We start from the raw sequence: 22,545 nt of genomic DNA on the forward strand, positions 1-22,545 counted from the left end.
AAAATATTTATTAGTATGAGTTCTTGTTATCAGTATGAGCACGGTGTATAAAGAAATGAAGCACATGACATTTGTTATGATTTCAGAGTGCAAACATGATAAATTCCTATTTTCTTCCAACTGTAAACTTTTGGTGTAAAACAACTAAAAGAATTTATGCTTCCTGGGTTTAAAATTACCTCAGTAATGTGGTTTACATGATCAAGAAACTGGATTAGACTATAATGTGATTTCTTACATTGCTACCCATCTAAACAAAGCTGAAATAATACAGACAACTAATTATATTCTGATAGTACCTTGCATGTTTACTTTTATTAGCTATTTAGTATTTTTTTTTGTTAATGTAGACCTGTTTGGCACTTACCACATTCTCACAAGCAGAAGATTATAGAGTTTATCTTCAGTGTTGTTTCGTGGTACAGCCATAAGAAAAGGCTGACCAAAAAGTGAAGAACCAGTATGGTGGGTGTAACTTGAGTGTCTAAATTTTTCTCTCAGGCAAACAGGAATAATCACATGCTCTGTATCTTCTGTTCTATTGATGTTAATCTCAAACCTACAAGGATAAAATTGACTATAAACTCTGAAAATTTTATGATATTTCTTTTCAATTTTTTCTCAAGTAATATTTGCAAAATAGATTTCATACTTACACATAAATATCATCCCGTTCCATGATACTACTAAGGTTTTCATCCATTGCAAATATTCTGTGAAATCTATGATTGTATATATCAGTAACTATCATCTAAAAGGAAATAAATTTCTATTAAGCTGGTTTTACAACAGTGAAAAACTAAACTCCAACTTACATACTTTAAACCCAGAAACATCCTACCTTATCTGCAGGTACTCCTGACAAAGCAGACAACGCTGTACAAAGATCAAGTATGTTTCCAATTTTGGGGACAACCACTTTGTACTAAAAAACAAAAAGAAAATAATACATTTATTACTTTGGAAAATATTCACTAGGTGAGATGGACCTTTTGGTTGCTTCCTCACATTCACGGTGGCATCTGGCTCACCGTGTCTTGTCTCCAAACTTGGCATCATCCTGGGTGACAAAGTCCACATGGATGGTTTATCTTATTGTTTCCTGACTCCTCAATTCAAAGACCTACACTTGCTTCAACTGTAGTTCACTTCTTGGACCTTGCCATCTCCTGCACCACTTCTGACATCTTAGACTCTTAACTGTTTAATCACTATTTACTTTTCCTGGAAACTCATTCTTTCCTATTCTTGGCTTGCACTGAGATATCTAGTCCTCCTAATTCTCAATTTTCTCCTAGTTCATCCGTTCCCTACTATGTCCATGCCCTTCCACCCCCATGATTCATCCCTTCAACCACTCATTGCAAAAACTTTAATTACTTTGTTATTCAGTTTTATTCTTGCTGTACTTTCTCAGAGTTGTTTAGAATGCTGGAGTAAACTGCTCAGCTTCAGAGACTGGTGTACTACAGACTCACAGTGCTCAATCTCAGCTGATCCTTCAACACCAGCCAGAAATTCTTCTGTGTAGCCTTTATTCGCTTATTCTCTTATTTTTCTCAATAACTATTTAAAATCTTCACCATTTCTTAGGCTTTTAATTTTACCACTTCTCCCCTCACTATCAGCAGAATACCTATTTCACTGAGCAAAATATAGGCTACTGGATAGGAAAATCTCCAACTTACTGTTCCCCTTACAAACTTGTGTCTAAAAGGTCCTTTTCTCTGTCTCTTTTGACACAAGGAAAGAGAATCAGGTGTTACTCTTCCCCATTCAAGGCTAACACTGGCATCTATCCTTTTCTGCCTCCTCTAGAACAGGGGTCCCCAACCCCCAGGCCGCAGAGCAGTACTGTTCCTCAGCCTGTTAGGAACCGGGCTGCACAGCAGGAGGTGAGCGAGCGAAGCTTCTTCTGCCGCTCCCCATCGCTCCCCATCACTCCCCATCACTCACATTACTGCCTGAGCCATCCCCCACCCCATCCCACCCTTGCCTCTGTTCCGTGGAAAACCTGTCTTCCATGAAACTGGTCCCTGGTGCTAAAAAGGCTGGGGACCGCTGCTCTAGAACATAAACCCAGCAATTATCCTTTATTTCATTTTATCTTGACTTATAAAAGCACTGAACTGTATACAAGTCTCAAAAAACAAAACAGTCTCTCACTGTTTTCTAATAATTTTCCACTAATTATCTCCCTTTCTCCTCTGCTTTATAAGTAACCTTGTAAAGTAATGTCTACACTGACTATTGTAACTTCTTTATCTCTCATTCACTTATTTATCCACTCCTGGCTTTTGCCTTCACCTCTTTATTTAACCTGTTACCAAGGCTGTCAATACTATCATTTAACTAAATCTTTACCAGTCCTTACTTTATTGAACTCTCTGCAGCATTACTGCTGACCACTGCCTCCTTCAAAATTTTCCTCTCCCTATGACACTACACTTCTTATTCTTTAATGTCCTGGTCACACCTTCTTTTGAGTAAAGAACTATCCTCTAGCATTAGCCTTCAGAGTTTTATCCTCAGCCTTCTTGATTCTATACGCTTTCCTTAGACTAGGTGACAATGTATCCCAGTTTGCTTTGGCGAGTCCTAGGTTAGCCTGATGTCCTGGTATAATTATTAATATGGCCCTTTTTTTTAAAAAAACAGTTCTGATTTAGATGATCATTTGGGTGATCTCATCCTTCTAAGACATTCACTACCATCTTCATAGAGCTCACCACCCAATTTATATCTCAAGCACAGACCTCCCTCCTCTAGTCTACATACATAAAGTCAAGGCTTATTGATATCTCTCCTAAATTTTCCTCATGAATCTCAACTTGTCCAATACTAAACACAGATTTAGGTCATGTTAGGCCAACATATCCAATACTAAAATAGGTTTCTTCTTAAACCTTTCTTCCTATATCTCCCATTAAAACAAATAGTACCATTCTCTCTCAGTTTTCCAATTCAATAAACTTGAATACTCTTAATACATTTTCAACTCCTATATTCAACTGGTTCTTCTATCTGACTGCCATCCTGACACTTAGCTTAAGAGTTCAAGCCCTTGTCCTCTGTCATCTCCTCACTGCAAAAACCTCCTACCTGGTCTTAGTACATCTGATCTAAGCCCGTCCAATCCAATCTCTGCACTAGCCAGAATGTTCTTTCTGAAATACAAATCTGACCACACAATCTCTTTATACTTAATACACTTTAATGGCTCCTTTAGTCTTTTAGGATGAAGTCCAAACTTGCTCTGAAAGCATCAAGGTTCTTTGTGACCTAGCTTCTGCTTACCATATTATCTATTTGTAGTTTCCAGAAGTGGGCCACATTCTCTTTTGCCTTCAGCCCTTTGTACGTGTCACTCTCTTGTTCTATATAATACTTTATTCCCAACTTTCATGTGATTAATTTTAAAACCTAATCACCCTTCAGGATTCAGCAAAGGCATCATCACCACTTTGGGTAGGTTATTCCTTCTGTATATCCCTACAGCACCCTGTCAGAGCACTTTTCACACTGTATGAAAAGCTTCTTGAGAACAATGACTAGGAACACCCTTGTACTTCCAGCATCTTGCACAGTATGTGAGTCCAATACATAACACATGTTCAACACAATTACAAATAAACGTCCATGACTCAAATCACCTTCAGTGATGGGTAAACTCATCAAGTGGGCCAACCTAGCTAATTCCCTTTTCCTCTAGAGCTGGTTAAAGCACAGTGTTAATGAGGTGATCGTTTTGTATTTGAGTTGTTACTGTCTCCAAGAGGAAAAAAAAATCACAATTCCTCTGTGCTGATCACGGCTCTAACCTCCACAAATTTACGTTTCTGGTCACCAAGTGAGAAAAGAGGTAAATTAGTGAAATTCACATTGCTGGAAAAATAATTTAAAACCCAAATTACAGAAGACCATTCAACACATACTTTCCAGGTTAATGTGTAATTTGATTTCAATTTGCTTCTACATAATAGATGTTATATTATTGGCATGGGAAAGTACTATCTTTAACAAATGAGTATAGAGAAATAGAGTACATTTATTTTATGTTGCAATAAATTTTTACTCATTTTTTATACTCCTCTCTTATTCCATTATACTCACTGGCATATATTTGTAAAGTTACAAACTAGAGAGGTTAAGGATATAGTTTAGTATTGCTATACCTTCTCTCCATTCAAAAGAATGTTAAAAATCCTATACTTCTAAACAAGTGAATAGGTGAGTATCTAAAGGATGTGATTTTAGACATGTGAACATATATGCCCCTGGCCAAAAATAAAAGCAGGTATTTATTAACCTTGCTCATGGATAAGGGCAAGTGCCATGTCTCTCTTGTTATCTAAAATATTCTCAGCACTGCTGGATGAAATACTGACATGAAGATACCAGGTTCAATCAGTTCATGAAGCAAATGGATAAATAGCAAAAGAAATGGGTGAAATTTGCATAACTGAGTACATGACTAGTCTCTACCAACTTTAATTATTTTGGATGAAAGTACTATATTTTTATGAATACTTCATATTCTGTGCCCTGTTGACAGTAAACCCAAACACTTCCACTAAATGAATGGTACGATGACAATTTTGTTCAAAGCATACCTTTCATAAAGATTTCATGAACACTGCTCTGGACTGAATTCTGTCATCTCAAAATTCCTATGTGAAGCCCTGACAACCAATGTGATGGTATTTGGAGATGGAACCTTTGAGAGACTTAGATAAGATCATGAAGGTGGGGGCCTCATGATGTGATTAGCATCCTTGTAAGAAGAGACACCAGAAAGCTTGTGCTCCCAGTCTCTCTCCCTGCACTGTGAGGACACAGCAGAGGAGGCGGCCATCTGTAAGTGAGGAAGAGTCTGCACTAGAAACCACCAGGCTGGCTCTCTTGTCTTAGACTTCTAGCCTCCAGAACTGTGGGGAGATAAATTTCTGTTGCTTAAGTCCTTCAGTCTATGGTATTTTGTTATGACAGCCCGAGCAGACTAATACGACTAACAGGCTCTAACAAACTGCACTTCTGGCTAGAACCCTAAACTAAGATCTTTAGTAAAGAATCTTCTAAAGTTGGAACTATGTCTGTTTTGTTTACCAGAGCTTTACAGTCAGTAGGTGCCCATTTGAATGAATAAAATTTTTGAACACTTCTAAGTCATGAGGGTTGGGAATACAAAGATATACGAAGTCCTTTTCTTCAAAGAATTCATGGTCTGGGGACAAAAGTTAAAGTAAACCAAAGGTCATAATAAAATTTGGTAAGTGCTATAATAGAAATTAGGGTAACAGAAGGAAGAAAAGGAACGAAATATTTTATTAGGGTGGGTCAAGCATCAGAAAACGATTAACTGATTAATAAAAGGAGAAAATATAGTGTTTTGCTCCATAAAATATAAAATAATCCAATTATAACACTAGGCAATGGAATCAGGCAGACAACTGATATTAAGGTCTAGCACAGGGCTCTTGCATAGACTAAGTGTTATTTGATAACCCAAACTGTTAAAAGATTAGAACATTATTGAAACAAGTATTTTTAGCCTAACTAAATTTCCACTTCTTTTCCAGGTTCTTAAGATGCCTAAAAATTACAGGTATTTGAATATACCATTATCGAAACCATTTCCTCTAAGATCAGGAATAAGGCAAGGTTGCCCACTCTGGCCACTATTATTCAACATAGTTTTGGAAGTTTTAGCCAGAGCAAACAAACAAAGACAAAGAAATAAAAGGAATCCAAATTGGAAAAGAAGAAGTAAAACTGTCACTATTTGAAGATGACATGAGACTATACATAGAGTCCTAAAGATGCTACCAGAAAACTACTAGAGCTAATCAGTGAATTTGGTAAAGTAGCAGGATACAAAATTAATGCACAGAAATCTCTTGCATTCCTATACACTAATAATGAAAAATCTGAAAGAGAAATTAAGGAAACACTCCCATTTATCACTGCAACAAAAAGAATAAAATACCTAGGAATAAACCTGTCTAAGGAGGCAAAAGACCTATATGCAGAAGACTATACGACACTGATGAAAGAAATTAAAGATGATACAAACAGATGGAGAGATATACCATGTTCTTGGATGGGAAGAATCAACATGGTGAAAATGACTCTACTATCTAAAGCAATCTAAAGATTCAATGCAATCCCTAACAAACTACCAAGGGCATTTTTCACAGAACTAGAACAAAAAATTTCACAATTTGTATGGAAACACAAAAGACCCTGAATAGCCAAAAGCAATCTTGAGAAAGAAAAACGGAGCTGGAGGAATCAGGCTCCCTGACTTCAGACTATTTTACAAAGCTACAGTAATCAAGACAGTATGGTTCAAAACAGCAATACAGATCAATGGAACAGGATAGAAAGCCCAGAGATAAACCCACCCACATATGGTCACCTCATCTTTGATAAAGGAGGCAAGAGTATACAATGGAGAAAAGACAGCCTCTTCAATAAGTGGTGCTGGGAAAACTGGACAGCTACATGTAAAAGAATGAAATTAGAACACTCCCTACTACCATACCCAAAAATAAACTCAAAATGGATTAAAGACCTAAATATAAGCTCAGACACTATAAAACTCTTGGAGGAAAACACAGGCAGAACACTCTATGACATAAATCACAGCAAGATCCTTTTGACCCTCCTCCTAGAGAAATGGAAATAAAAACAAAAATAAACAAATGGGACCTAATGAAACTTTAAAGCTTTTGCATAGCAAAGGAAATCATAAACAAGACGAAAAGACAATCCTCAGAATGGGAGAAAATATTTGCAAATGAAGCAACTGACAAAGGATTAATCTCCAAAATATACAAGCAGCTCAGGCAGCTCAATACCAAAAAACCAAACAACCCAATCCAAAAATGGACAGAAGATCTAAATAGACATTTCTCCAAAGAAGATATACAGATTGCCAACAAACACAGGAAAGGATGCTCAACATCACTAATCATTAGAGAAATGCAAATCAAAACTACAATGAGGTATCACCTCACACCAGTCAGAATGGCCATCATCAAAAAATCTACAAACAATAAATGCCTCACAGGGTGTGGAGAAAAGGGAACACTCTCGCACTCTTGGTGGGAATGTAAATTGATACAGCCACTATGGAGAACAGTATGGAGGTTCCTTAAAAAACTAAAAATAGAACTACAGTACAACCCAGCAATCCCACTACTGGGCATATACCCTGAGAAAACCAAAATTCAAAAAGAGTCATGTACCACAACATTCACTGCAGCACTATTTACAATAGCCAGGACATGGAAGCAACTGATGGAAGTGTCCATCGACAGGTGAATGGATAAAGAAGATGTGGTGCATATATACAATGGAATATTACTCAGCCATAAAAAGAGACGAAATTGGGTTATTTGTAGGGAGGTGGATGGTCCTAGAGTCTGTCATACAGAGCGAAGTAAGTCAGAAAGTCAGAAAGAGAAAAACAAATTCTGTATGCTAACACATATATATGGAATCAAAAAAAAAAAAATAGGCAGGGGCAGGACAGGAATAAAGATGCAGATGTACAGAATGGACTTGAGGACACAGGGAGGGCAAAGGGTAAGCTGGGATGAAGTGAGAGTAGCACTGACATATATACACTACAAAATTTAAAATAGATAGCTAGTGGGAAGCAGCTGCATCGCACAGGGAGATCAGCTTGGTGCTTTGTGACCACCTAGAGGGGTGGGATAGGCAGGGTGGGAATGAGACGCAAGACGGAGGGGATATGGGGATATATGTATACATATAACTGATTCACTTTGTTATACAGCAGAAACTAACACAACATTGTGAAGCAATTATACTCCAATAAAGATGTTAAAAAAATAAATATACCATTATCTTATCATTATATGAATCAAAATGTATAGCAAGTATTAGTTTCTCTTCCAACAGCCAGTAGGAAAAATATTACAATGAACATTAAAGAAAGTTCAAGTTGGAAAACTGGGAAATTACTATGTTATTAATCTTTGTAAGCTAATATTCATACCAATATTGTAAAATCAAACCACCTCTCATTTTTCTTTGATAAGAAAAAGTCTTTGAGAATTTTGTTTTTACATGACAAATAATGGTACTTTACACATCCCTCACCCTTTCAAGATTCTGAAAAGTTGTACTAATTAGTGTATAAAAATCTCTTATGCAAAACAGCTTATTATCGAATTGTACTTGAGGCATAAGGACTCAACATTAATCTTTTATAAAAATAACAAATGCAAAGAAATTAATCACTTCCTACCTGCATAGGTTTCGTAAGTGGATCCATTCTAACTAAATAAACTTCCAAGGTACGTTCCTTTTTCATGGGCAATGGAAGTGTCAAGTAACAAAAAGGATCAAATGTTACTGAAATCTTAGCACATTCAGGACAAACTAAAGTTGATTTAAAAAGGCCATGAAATATATCTACTATGATAGAATCATTTCTTTTTAAATGGTTTTCCCAGGCTTCTTCAGCAACTACCTGTAAGGAAAACAGACACATATTACAAAGAGATACCACATTATTATAACAATGGTGACAATAATATGGTTAAATTTACCTTATCTGGTCTTCCATCAGCATCTTTTAACTGTATATATGGTTTTTTCCTAATTCTATTCAAATCCTCATGTAGTCCATCTAATAGGAAAGCTAATAGTTCTTGACAGTCTTGTTGCTGGTATCCAGAGAACTGAGGTGCAAAACGTCCTACCTGTGTCTGTAAGAGAAGCAAAACTATAAAATCAGTTCTAGGGACAAGATTGATTTAAAAAATATATAGTCAATTTTCATTATTCACAGATTCCATATTTGTGAATTCACCTACTTCCTAAAATTTATGTGTAACACTCAAATCAACTTGTGGCACTTTTGCAGTCATATGCAGATATGATAATTACATATGGATAAATACACGTAAAGAATTACATATCTAAAAATATTTTAATAATGATAACTAATCTGTAAAATAGAACAGAAATAGGAGAGAACATTGAGAAAATATGGTATAGTTTTGTACGAAGGATTGGGAAACACTAAAGACTTAAAATTCAGTAACATTTCTGGGTCACTTGAAAAAAGTACAATGCAAAAAAAAAAAAAAGTACAATGCTCTCATTTAATTTCTGTGTGTAAAGAGAGGATAAATCTCATAGAGATAAAAAGAATATTCATGTTCATATATAATTTTCCTAGTCTTTGCAGTGCTAAGTATTTTTTTGATGAAACTGAAAAGAAATGCAAAAGAAAAAAGTCAGATATCAAGGACCTATTTACACATAATTGCGAACATCTTGTAAAATGAAACTAATTGGAATCATGGATAAGGGTTGAGAAATGACTTGTCTGAACTAGGTTGTCCTAAGTTTGGAAAGTTAAGGAAGATAAATGCAGGACTTCTTTTGATTTGTCTTTTATCTTTTAAGAACTAGTACATAGTTAATAAAATGTGGCCCAGTCCATGTTCTATATGAACATCATTTAAGTTGTATAAAAAAACGGTTGAGGGCTTCCCTGATGGCGCAGTGGTTGAGAGTCCGCCTGCCGATGCAGGGGACACGGGTTCGTGTCCCGGTTTGGGAAGATCCCACATGCCGCGGAGCGGCTGGGCCCGTGAGCCATGGCCACTGAGCCTGCGCATCTGGAGCCTGTGCTCCGCAACGAGAGAGGACACAACAGTGAGAGGCCCGCGTACCGCAAAAAAAAAAAAAAAAAAAAAACGGTTGAAAACTGCTTATTTTCTTCAAACGTTTAAAATTTCTCATAAATCTCACCCATATAATTAATTAGGAAAACTTCAACAATATAAAGCTAAATTTCAGTTCAATTCTTATTTGAATGACAAACTAAATTACTTGAGATTTTGATTCTAAGAATTAACTACTTCACAAATAAGAAAAAACATAGAAGTTTAAGAATTATATTGAAAATATATTTAATTAATATTTAGTGCTCACTTTGCAGACCAGTTTCATTTCAATAATTTTTCAAACCAATAATGACTCGCAAAATAGAGTTCTTAGAGTTTAATGACATGCCCAAATTTAGTCTACATTTGTATAAAATATTTATGTAGGTTTCTTAGAGATGTGCTGTATTCTAAAACAATCTGCAAATGCTCACTGCTGTCTGTAGTCATTTTGAACCATACCAGTGTTTCTCAAACTTTATTTCATTATTTCCTTTACCAACCTCCAGAACTCTTTTTGGACAGTTTAAATTAATCATCTATTATGTGCCCCACCCTGAAAATTTAATACCATATATGCCGTGTATGTATTTATGTACTGAGTCCCTTTGGAGGGCCACAAACCATTGTAATAGCTATGATTTTTTACCCCTTTCCCAAAGATTTTTGTCCTCTTGGGTGTGATATAGGCCTTGTTGAAAATGTATTTACCATACTAACCTTAAAGGCTCTTGGTGTGACGTAGCTAAATTTTCCAGACCACATTTGCTTGATCAATTCAGCGTAAGATTTAGCTATTTCACCTCTCATTCCTAAGGGATTGTCAAAATTCAGTTCTTCTTGATACTTATCATTCAGGAAATATTCAGTAAGTGGAGGTGTATTGCTCAAACACTGCAAAGAATAAAATATATTTTCAAGTAAAAGAAACCACACGTTAAACATGTTAAAATGTAGAGAGAAACAAAGTGATAATATACAGCAAAAACTTTACATGATGGCCTCTTGCACTAATAAGTAACTGATCAAATAAGCACTCAAATGATGTACTCAACTATTCATTTCCCAAATTTCAAGTCAATTACTTATAGTAAATGAAAATGCTAATATTTGTTGCTGTAAAATCTGCATTAATTTTAACCACAGCAAACTACTGGTTAACTGGGAGAGAAGCTCAGAATTTTCTTTCCTTCATTTACTTGACTGGTAGAAATTATGGATTGTCTAATCGTCCCAGGCATCTGCAAATTAGCCTGAGTAGGTAAAAACTGAGAAAGAGGGCAAGCAAGAAATGAACTTTAAAGAGGTATTTACTGCTTCCATTGTCAGTTCCTTATCATGAAAGTGCAGCCTTCTAAACTTTCCTTTTGGATCAACCATTTTTAGAAGGGAGAGTACAGATCAGCTGAACCTCAGAAAACAAAATTTATGTGAACTCTGGCTGTGTTCTTACTTCTTCTAACTCTTCTTTAATAACAAAACAATCCAACTTTCCTTTACGGCAAGATTAAAATTATGAATAAATTAATTCTCCAGCTCTGTTCCATTTTGAATTAAATAATTTAGGATTTAAAATAAAATAGACGGCGGAGGTAGTTTTTCCACAATATTTTATCTCAAGATGAAATATTTTTTTAAGTTGATAATACCATAAAATGTGACTTCATTTTGAACCGAATGTTACTTTATCAAGTAGATGTCTAGAGCCATTAATTAGAACATGTAATGACTGACACAGACATACGGTCATATAGGTTAACTTTTTTTTGGCTGCAGGAAGGTATTTGTCTTGGAGTAAAGTGACAAAGTGCCTTAAGTGAAGCTAGTTGCTTGCACATAGAGTAGTAGAAACCTGTTATTATAACAGTTCAGACTTATATTAACGGAAATAAAAGTTTTTCAAAGCTTGCTTACCACTCATATGGAATAAGTTAAATAGTTTTGGTAACTATGAAAGGTTCAGCCTGCTGAGTTCACGCTGATAACTTGGATGCTATAAACTATGACTATATGTCATATACTGTTTGGCTAAAACTCCAGAATGAAGCATATTCAATTCTTAAAAATAGATTACGGCGTTATATTTTGTGGTTTCAATTATAAATCAATTTATGTGTACTCATGTAACTATGATATCTATTTTGGAATTTTCTAATAAAAATAATACTGTCCAAACTGGTAGTCTGGCCCCTACCTCAAGGTAAAAGGGAGAACCCTTTATAATATCATGGAACTTGTTATTGTATTATTCTTAGGCAATGAAAATAATATCAACAGTTAAAAAATGTTTGAGGTGGGCTATACAGCCTGTAAAGTTATTTACATGTCTTTTTCAACAGTAAAATATTTTATGTGAACAAGAGGTAAGCTACAGTGTAGGAAGTAATTAGGGAAGGGACTTTTTTTCTACCTTTCTTCTTAATTCCTTTTATATCTCAAACTTTCATAATCTTACAGGTCTTCTGAGTTTCATTTTCTCTTTTCTTTTTGTAATATATGTCATTTAAATTATAAACCCAGCACTGGAGGTAGGGCCAGGCAACCTAGAATACACCATGACTACATAGGGCATAAATGCCATCACTTAGCAGTATCATCTCATTTAGTACAAAAAGGACCAACACTAAATAGTCGCTGAGGCAAACTGGAGGTCAGACAGCATTTACAACAATTATTAATTAGTTTTCAAATCCTTATATTTGATCAGCTCAGGGTTATACTAAGAATATAATATTCTACTACTGCGTGTAACAATTATATAAAGAACCTAATGCTTTACCGTTTAAACACTTCAAAAAATCAAGTTGTGCAAACATGAATAATTCTTGAGCTTTGTTTTTACCTAATTATTCATGTTTATCCTTATCTTGCAAAGAGCTTCCAACTATAATTGAAAATCTTTTTAGCTTTCCATAGCATCCAGAGTGATCTTTCTAAAATTTGTCACTAAAATTTATGACTTAATTATGTCACTTCCTTGCTACAAATCCTTTAATAGCAATTTCAGATTAAAATTTCAAATCTTTAGAAGGGTCTGTCTTTTGCCCATCTATTTAGCCTCATCCCTTGTCAATAAAATACCTTTAAAAAAAACAAAAAACAAAAAAACTTCCATCCCAGCCTTATTTGATTACTTGTGGTTCTTTGACCTCCATGCATTCTCTCACTTTTTAAGTTCTCATTACTCTACCTATATGAAATATACCTTCTTTGCCTTACTAACTTCTACTAAACCATTCAGGTACCCTGTCTGGGAAGGATTCCCAGGTTCCCTTATAGCGTTTCCTCCTGTATGTTTCCTTATTGCTTAGTGCTTACTTTTATTACAGCATTTATTTTATAATATAGTGTAACTTTAATTTTTAGGTTGTCTGTCTTGCCAAATAGACTGAGACTTCCACGAGAGCAGGAATCATGATATCCTTTAAATTCATGTCTCTAGCACTGAGCACAATGTCCCTTGGCATTTAGCATGTATACAATAAATGCATGCTTAGTTAAAATGTTTTTTGCCTATATTTACTAATGTGTTTATCCTCCATCTCTTCTTCTTCTTTTGTTTTAACTCTTTTCTTTCAATGTTTGGCACAGAGTATTCAAATTTTGTTGAATGAAATATCACAAAGTAAGGCAAAAATATTTTTGCTTGTAATGAATAATTTCAAAAGTTTCTTCAAGCACTTCTACCTGAATACTAAATCCAAAAAAGACAGCACCTATTAAAAACTCCCTGGTCCCCTTTTGTTTGACTTTCATTTAATCTACCATCTGCTTTGTAGTGGGCCTCTACTTGGATTTTTAAAAAGTCAATGACACAGAGACCAGTGCTTATTTTCATAGTGACTCATGCCAGTTTGAAGCTGATTATAATTCACTGATAACAAACTAAACAACAAAGCACAAATAGCCTTAGTAAGTAACTGCCTGTATTTCCTGTCAAGATATCATAACCAATATATTTTGAGACAAACTTTATATTTAAATGTAAACTATTAAATCCTAAATGGTCCCCCAAAGCATCTTATTTGCTGAACATAATGTTTTAAGGAACTCACAACCTTAATTTTTATAAAAATTTTCTGAAACACAAATACAGAAATTCAATAGCCAGTTTAACTGTTCTACTACATAGATCATAATAGTTTAAAAACTAAACTGATGTTAGACTTTTTTTCCTCATCTTGAAAATACCATAATTTTCTCCTTCACCTTGATGTAATGTTATTATAGGAGTCACTATATTCTTGAAATAATATGAAAACCAGTTAAACATTAAAAGTTCTCTTTTGGTATAAATTTCAAGGAACTATTGTAATAGAGCTCAAACAACTAAAATATTTCCTCCAGGTGACATCAGTATTCAATGCCATCATTCTGGGAGAAGAAAGAAGCCCATTTCTTAAATTTGGTCATAATACAGCTTGATTTTTAATTTATGCAACTCATTATTCAGTCTTTTAACATGAGGCTATCTTAGAAACATGAACATCTTCGACAATTACAAGAAAATTGGATACCTGGACTGGCTGCCATTAAATACAATGTTTTAAAGAATAAAGATAACTTTCATTAGTTCAATAATAAAAACTATAACCAGAGTTCTGAAGCATTTCTCTCAAAGATTCTTCTATTATAAAAACATCACTTTCCTATCTGATTGGGACTGTTCCAGAACAATTCCTTTCTTAAGGCATATATATATATTAGAAGTCCTACATATGTAGACATAGGAAATGTCCTTTTTAACTCATGATACTTTACTCCAGTAATGTAATATGGACTAGAAATCATACAACATATGTTGTGCCTATGTGGATATATCTCTTATTCTCAATGTTTCCTGAACTGCAAAAAAAAAAAAAAAACAAAAACCCTCATCCTTAACATACATGGTTATTCTTAGCAAAAACTGAGAATAAAACCCCCCCCCCACAAAACCTGAGAATATATATGAATGTATGATAAAAACAAAAAGGATTATATAAACAATATTAGTATGTCATTTTTACAGCTACTTATGAGTTTTGTGACATTCTAATAGTCACAGGCCATTTTGAGCTTCACCTGTTAATTCATTTGATTTCAACTGCCTGACACTAACAAATGCCAACACTTTCATAGTTTAAGAACTACCTCTTACAAGTCATCACCAAAAAAATGAGGTCCATATATGAAGTAATGTGACTGATCATAAAACATGTATCTCAAGCCACATTTTGTTTGTATTATAATTGTGTCTAGAGTTGGTCCTAATATTGGGTAGAATTCTATCAAATACCATGTTAAAAATAAAGCAATAATCAGACTGAAGAAAAAGATTCTGTACTAGTAGTTTCAATTCTTGATGCAAGAGAGAAAAAGTAAAAAAGCTACATTAATCAACAGGCAAATGCACTCGTTAACTAGGCAAATTATTTATTTAAATGTTTTTTATGATCCCTAGGCAAGTTAATAGTGTGCAAAACTGACAAGAGCATTTGAAGGTCTAAGGATTAAAAAACTAAATTTCACATTTAGTATATGGTAATATGAAATACTAAAATTTCATATTTAGTGTATGGTAGACTTTTGGCATTCATTAATTTAGCCTTTGTGATACAGCATCTTCACAGCTGGCTAACTGGAAGGTTGAGGATATAAGCTAGCATGAAAAGATATTGATCCATGAGGAATGATGAGAACGGTGTATTATGTGCAAGCCAATCGTTTTGTGAGCAAATGTATCTGTTCCTCAAAATGGCTTTGTAGTTCTCTACTTGTGCTCACATATGCATTTAAAATGGAAATTGCAAGTAAGAGTATTCTTGAATGTGAATTTGAATAAGGGGTCTTAAGATATATTCCTTAGTTTAACCTATTAAGACTGAGCCTTAGCATGTACTCCTCCCCTTCTTAGAACATTCTTCCCCTGTAAGAAATTCCTATTTATTCTTTAAAACTCATCTCAACATCTCAGCACCTCAAGGAAGAACTAACATTCCTTCTTCTGGACTAATGCTGTACCTTGAACTCACTTAGACTGTCCTTATCTTGAGAGCAGAGTCCATGTCTTATTCACCTTTGTAACTTAGCATCTAGCACAATGCCTGGCACATACCGTAATAAAGGTGTGATAAATGAATAAAAACGTATACAGTAAATCAGTCCTTAGAGACTGAGAACAGTGGGAAAACACTTGACTAAGATCTGAATTTGCACCCTGTTATATAACTATAACCTATTTAAAGTTCTACAAATTCAAAAATAAAGTCCAAATAATGCCTAAAGAGGCTTTCTTAATGAAGGAAAAATAACTATTGTGAATACTCCAAAAAATAACTGTCAAGATAAATCCATATAAGTAAAAGATATGTGAAAGAAAAATATTTGGTAATATATTTTCATGAAGACTCTTTTTCCCAAATCAACCTGGAACTAGACACCACAATTCTTAAAAAAATTCTTCTAAATAATCAAGTATCTCATCCAGTGGACATTCTACATGGCTCAATGTATACAGACCTTTAATCACTGTCACCATGAAGAACTTTTTTAAAAAGAATGCATATACCATTGGACTATTTTATAAAGTATTAATTATCTATGAAAAACTCTCTGGTTATAAATTTCTGCCCTTAACCCAACATCTTAAAATTGGAGTATTATGTGAAGTATGATTCTCTCTCATTTCAGGAAAGACTACAATGTTTTGTACATAACTTTTCCTTACATACACATGCAAAAATCCTATTCCTCTTACATTACTTTCAAAAAGTTCTTCCATTAAATATGTTCTGATCAGTAAGACTGATGTTTCTCGAGTTCTTTGAAAGAGTGACTCATGTAAGAGTCTCAATTTTGTATTTCACTATAAATTTCTATATATTTTTAAAAAATTGATGAATTGAAATAAAGTTCTATATAACCAAATCTCAAGTCTATAATCAACATATTTTAGGAAATGAATAATTAATAGCCATCCCAATAACTTGTAATGAATCTGGAATTTCCCCAGTACCTGGAAAATAGTCAAAGTAATCCCCTTCAAAAAGAGAAAGTTGTCTTTTGTAATGCTGAATATGAACCACTCCCTTTCTGTTCAGGTGCTCCAGAAGCCCAATTTTCAAGTGATCATGTATGCTCACTATTTTAGTAAACCGGTAACTAGAACAGGAAAGAAAACAAACTTAATTTTTGATTACCTAAAGCCTTTGAGTTGTGTAACTCATTCTGTAACTGATCAAAATGTAACGCCACTCACAACTCTTAAAGTAGCTACACTTTCAAACTGACCAATACTAAAAACCCAATCTAAAATGAGGAAACCATTTTATTTTCTTATGATTTAAAAAATAAAACCTAAAGTAATCCATGGTTAAAGTAATCTTAGAATTCCCCCAAACATCTTATTTTGGATTTTAAGATTAGATGGATAAAGAATTTTCGAATTTGTCATGTTATTTTTCAATTCGTCATGACAAGAGTATAAACGTTCTAAAAAGGTACTGTATAACTCCAAAGCATTTTATTAAAACTGGGATACTGGCTCAAGTTCTGTAAAAAAGTAGTGGATAAGACAGAAAACTATGACGTAGACTTTTACAATGAAGAACTACAAATATAAGCCTGGCCCCTCACCACGGAGGTTTGGAAAATGAGATATTTTTAAGACACTTCATGTTTTATTTTTTTTTTCCTAGGAAAGGCAAATCTCATTATATTTGAGATCAATTCTGAAGTTTCTCCATATATTTTAGGAAAACAAATACAACTATAGCTCTATTTTGCTTTACATTTCCATTCTCTCTTCAAGTTTTCTTTAAAGGACAAATTTGTGTAAGTAAAATATAAGTGGATATAACTTTCTTTTTATTTATTTAGTTTTAAAAACTTTAAGTATGTTTTCTTCCCTCTCCCACCTAGTTAGTGAAGAGAGAACTGCCATACACTTGACTTAAAATATTGAAATTTTACATAAAGTAGTTCTAAAGGCAGTATTTTTGAATTGCACAAAGATGTTCTAACATTTTCATGTTTATCATTAATCTGGTCACTATGCTTTGCACATGAATAAAATTAAACTTCATTTAAAGTCCCTGCTGTCACCCTTTCTTCAAATTCTATCTAATCTCTCTTCACACGCTACTTGAATTTAATTAAGAATTATTATGAAAGCTTGGGAAGTATGAGAACTAATGGGAAACCTTTTGGCTAGCAAAGAAATGTCAATGCCTATCCCCTCCTCATCTACGGGATTGAGGAAGGAAAATTTTGTCAAAAGGACTACCCTGTTACTTGCAGTAAGTCCTATAACTAGAGGTGTCACGCTTAAGAAAACATGATTATATAAAGACCAGTGATTTTTTCATATTAAAAGCTAAAAGTAGAAACTGGATAGAAGATCCACTTGCAATAGAGAGAAACTTGAAAGTTTCTGGGATAATGATTAGATCAACAATTGATGCTAAGGTAAGCTTAGGTAGTTGTATGATGCTTTAAAACTACTAGATTGTAATAGCAATTGTTTAATTTTTTTTTTTAAGTAACAGGCTATTTATTGAATGATTTTTATGTTTAGATATTCAGTTTATGGGAAGCATGCTTAAGCTAAATGGTTCTAATAACATTAATAAATATTAGCGTAAGTTATATTTATTTTAAAGAACTAAAGCTTATTAGTTCAATTTTAATGTTTAGTAGCTTATTACCTATTAATTACCCTATTAATAATTTAAAACTGGCTCACAATGAAATGAATGCCAATACTTTAAGCAAGCAAGATAGTGAAAGGTTTTAAGAAAAAACAAGTGTTTTAAAGTTTTGTTCAGTCCCCTGAACATAATACTCAGTAAAGAAACATTTTTGAATAAATTAGTATTAAGAATTATGTGATTTGTTCATCTTTTAGTTATCCTGCTAAGGCATAAAGAAAGGGACAGCAGAATTTTTTTAGAAAGTTTAACTGACTTACTACATTGTTTGAAAGAACTACCAAGTCATATACTTCTCTGCATCATTTCATTACACTAGGCCCATAATTGACAATATTAATACTTAAGCTGAGTTGAAACAGAAATTTAAGGACTATGTGATAACATAACTATGAAGGTTTCTAATTATTTTCATAATAAAAGAGAACTTTAAATTTATTTGATTAATCACTCAACAAATATTAAGAACAGAAGACCATTATGTTAAGAGACTAGAAATACAGAAATACTGTTCTAAAATGTTTTCATGCCATTCACTGTGAAATCGTTCAAGAAACAATTTGCAGAGTAGTAGGGTATGTTCTGCCAAGCTGTGATTAACATGGCAGCCCAATTCAAGTACTATCAGACTGGCTACATCGGCAGAACATAAGCTGTAGTGTTTATTAGACTTTATATAAATTGGTAGGTCTTTGCAAGAAGTAAATATATATATTAAAAGCTACAATTCTTTTAAAAATTATTGTGCTCTTTGACATTTAGACAGCTCCAGAAATATCATTAATCTGGTACAGGTCAAGTATTAAATATTTCAGGTAAATTTTCCTAATGCAGTGCTTCTCAAATCATCTATGTGGAAGGACTAGTATCTTTTTAAATTTTCAAACTGTCACAGACTGATACTTCTATAAAGTTTTTTAGAAAATAAAAATGAACCACTAGAAAAATGAAGTAAGAAATAACATACAGAAAAGAAAGACCCATTTTAAAATTATTAGATTTAATAGATATGAAACTAACCTAACTGCTATAAAAGTTCTGGATCACTCACTTATGCTTAAGTTCTATAGTTATTTTATTGTTGACCAGCACTGTCTCATCCAAACACTGTGAGAAACACTGTTCTAATGTAGTTACTATTATGTGGCATTATACCAAACATTGGGGATATAAAAGAAAACCAAAGATAGCCTCTAATTTCATGATTCTTACTGTGTAGTAGGTATTTGTCCAGAAGAGATAGAGGAAAAGGGGTGTGTGTGTGTTTGTATGTGTGTGTGCATGCATGCATGTGTGTGTGTGAAAGGCAACTAGGGAAGAGGTAACATTATATATAAAGAGACTTGAAACTTAATGAATTCCAAGAACTTTTAGTTTTGGTTAAAGAGCTAGGTAGGGTCCGGTTTGGATTTTATCCTTTAGGTGATAGGAAATGAGGTTTTTTTAAAAATAATTAATTAATTAATTTTTGTCTGTGTTGGGTCTTCGTTGCTGTGTGGGCTTTCCCCAGTGGGGGTGAGGGGGCTCCAGGCGAGCAGGCTTCAGTAGTTGTGGCACGCAGGCTCTAGAGTGCAGGCTCAGTAGTTGTGGTGCATGGGCTTAGCTGCTCTGCGGCATGTGGGATCTTTCTGGACCAGGGCTCGAACCCGTGTCCCCTGTATTGGCAGGCAGATTCTTAACCACTGTACCACCAGGGAAGTCCTGGAAATGAGTTTTAAGCAAGGAGGTATTTGCTTTTAAAAACTGACTCTGGGAGGAGTGTACTAAATGGATTAGAAGAGGATAAATGATGGAACAAAGAGATGAGTTAGATGAATTTTTCAAAAGTTCACTTAAAAGATGCTCAAGTGTTAAAATACTGTACTGACAGGAAAGGAAAAGATAGATACAAGTGACACTTAAGAGGTAGTAGAATGAATAGAACTTGTGGTAAGTCTCAGGTTTTGACTTGGGTTAATTAATGGTTGCACCTATAAGGGAGTGTAATAAATAAAAGCATCGGGTTTCTAGGAAATATGTTTAGTCATACACATGCTGAGTTTGAGTTATCTTTAATATTGTTTAGGCAGAAATGTCCATCTAATAGTTATATTTTGGAGGAAAACTCAGGAGGGAGAAGTATGGTGGAGACAGATCTGGGATTTGTCACTTTTAAGCAGATGTCAACTTCTCAAAGGTAAAGGGGCTACAAAGAGCCTAGGAAACAGAGTCAAGAATGACCTTACCAAAAACAATTTCTGTGGGGTGGTATGATGGTCACAGTGATGATATAACAGCAGTTGATACTTGCACGTTGTTTGTTATGTGCCAAGCACTTAAGCATGTTATCTCCATTTAACAGATAAACTAAAAAGTTTCTTATCCAAGGTCACACAACTTACAAGTAACAGAACTAGGATTTGAATCCAAGCAGTCAAGTTGCAAAATCTAAGCTTTAACTACTGTGCTAAGCTGCAGACATGAGGGCTATTGAATGGGACATGAGAAAGTAGGGAAGACAGACCACGCTTTTCAAGGTCAAGGGTACTACTCCTCACTCCATCTCCCTCCCACCCCATTAAAAAAAAGAGTTGACCATGCATATACGAGGAAAGGAAGACAGTGAAGAGGTGAGGTTAAAGATATAGAACAAAGAAGAGACAATTAATGGAACAAGTCTCAGGGAAGGTAAGAGAGGTCTCAGGAAGATGGTGGCATAATTATGATGATATAGATACTTTTGGTATGGTATTCAATAAATGTAAGAGGAATCATAAAGTATATTATACCTTGCTATTAAGAATTTCCTTATGAACAGTTAGTAATATTTTGGTCAAGAACTTGTTTTTAATTTCTTTTAAAAACAGTTACTGAAAGCTTTCTCTTGGGCAAGGTACATAATGCTTAGAAAAGCCGTGGGCAATTACTGAAGAATTACACAAAATACCTTAATGATATACCAAAACTATTTAAAAATATATGTATTCATTCATATATGCATAATAAATATGTACGTGTGTATGTATATTGGCGTGTGTGTGTCAGTCAATGATTGAGTTTATATTCAAAACAAAACCTCTCTAAATAGGACTTCCCTGGTGGCACAGTGGTTAAGAATCTGCCTGCCAATGCAGGGGACATGGGTTCGAGCCCTAATCTGGGGAGATCCCACATGCTGTGGAGCAACTAAGCCTGTGCGCCACAAGTACTGAGTCCCTGTGCTGCAACTACAGAAGCCTAAGCACCTACAGACCACGCTCCGCAACAACAGAAGCCACGGCAATGAGAAGCCTGCACATCTCAACGAAGAGTAGCCCCCGCCTCGCCACAACTAGAGAAGGCCTGCACACAGCAATGAAGACCTAAAGCAGCCAAAAATAAATAAATTTATATATTAAAAAATCTACATGAAGACATATTTTTAATTATACATGGGACTTGATTATAAAGCAAAGAGTGATTTTTCCAGCAAACACTTCAAATTCATATGAACATCATTTTTGACTTAATTACTTTAGGAGACTATGTTTGTTTCATTGATATTGTCACTGCTCAAAATATTTAGGTACTTCTCTTTTTAGAGTTGGCAGACGTATGAAAAAGCATTGCTGTCTAGCACCCAGGAGGTGTCAGTATGTGTTTATTGAGTGTATGAACAATGTGGTTTTTACTGTGGTAAAATATGATTTTTTAAAAATATTTTTATTGGAATATAATTGCTTTACAATGGTGTGTTAGTTTTTGCTTTATAACAAAGTGAATCAGCAACACACATATACATATCTCCACATCTCTTCCCTCTTGTCTCCCTCCCTCCCACCCTCCCAATCCCACCCCTGTACGTGAGCACTAAGCTGATCTCCCTGTGCTGTGCAGCTGCTTCCCACTAGCTATCGGTTTTACATTTGGTAGCGTATATAGGACCAACCACCTCACTACAAACAACTCAATTTCGTTTCTTTTTATGGCTGCGAAATATTCCACTGTATACATGTGCCACATCTTCTTTATCCATTCATCTGTTGATGGACACTTAGGTTGCTTCCATGTCCTGGTTATTGTAAATAGAGCTTCAATGAACACTGTGGTACATGACTCTTTTTGAATTATGGTTTTCTCAGGGTATATGCCTAGCAGTGGGATTGCTGGGTCATACGGTAGTTCTA

At 34.5% G+C, this 22,545-nt stretch overlaps 1 protein-coding gene across 2 annotated transcripts in view; it reads right to left on the reverse strand.

Annotated features, from left to right (window-relative positions):
* Positions 1–22,545, reverse strand: part of USP15 (ubiquitin specific peptidase 15) — a 130,911-nt gene that overhangs the window by 14,835 nt on the left and 93,531 nt on the right. For both annotated transcript variants that reach the window (XM_065887756.1, XM_065887755.1), the window contains 6 exons: positions 10,431–10,604; positions 8,583–8,741; positions 8,279–8,503; positions 842–925; positions 657–751; positions 368–559 (listed from right to left, as the gene is read on the reverse strand). In XM_065887756.1, the coding sequence (XP_065743828.1) occupies positions 368–559; positions 657–751; positions 842–925; positions 8,279–8,503; positions 8,583–8,741; positions 10,431–10,604 (929 nt within the window). The remainder of the gene's footprint in view (positions 1–367; positions 560–656; positions 752–841; positions 926–8,278; positions 8,504–8,582; positions 8,742–10,430; positions 10,605–22,545) is intronic.

Source organism: Phocoena phocoena, chromosome 11 (genome assembly GCF_963924675.1).
Source record: "Phocoena phocoena chromosome 11, mPhoPho1.1, whole genome shotgun sequence".
Classification (NCBI taxonomy): Eukaryota; Metazoa; Chordata; class Mammalia; order Artiodactyla; family Phocoenidae; genus Phocoena; species Phocoena phocoena.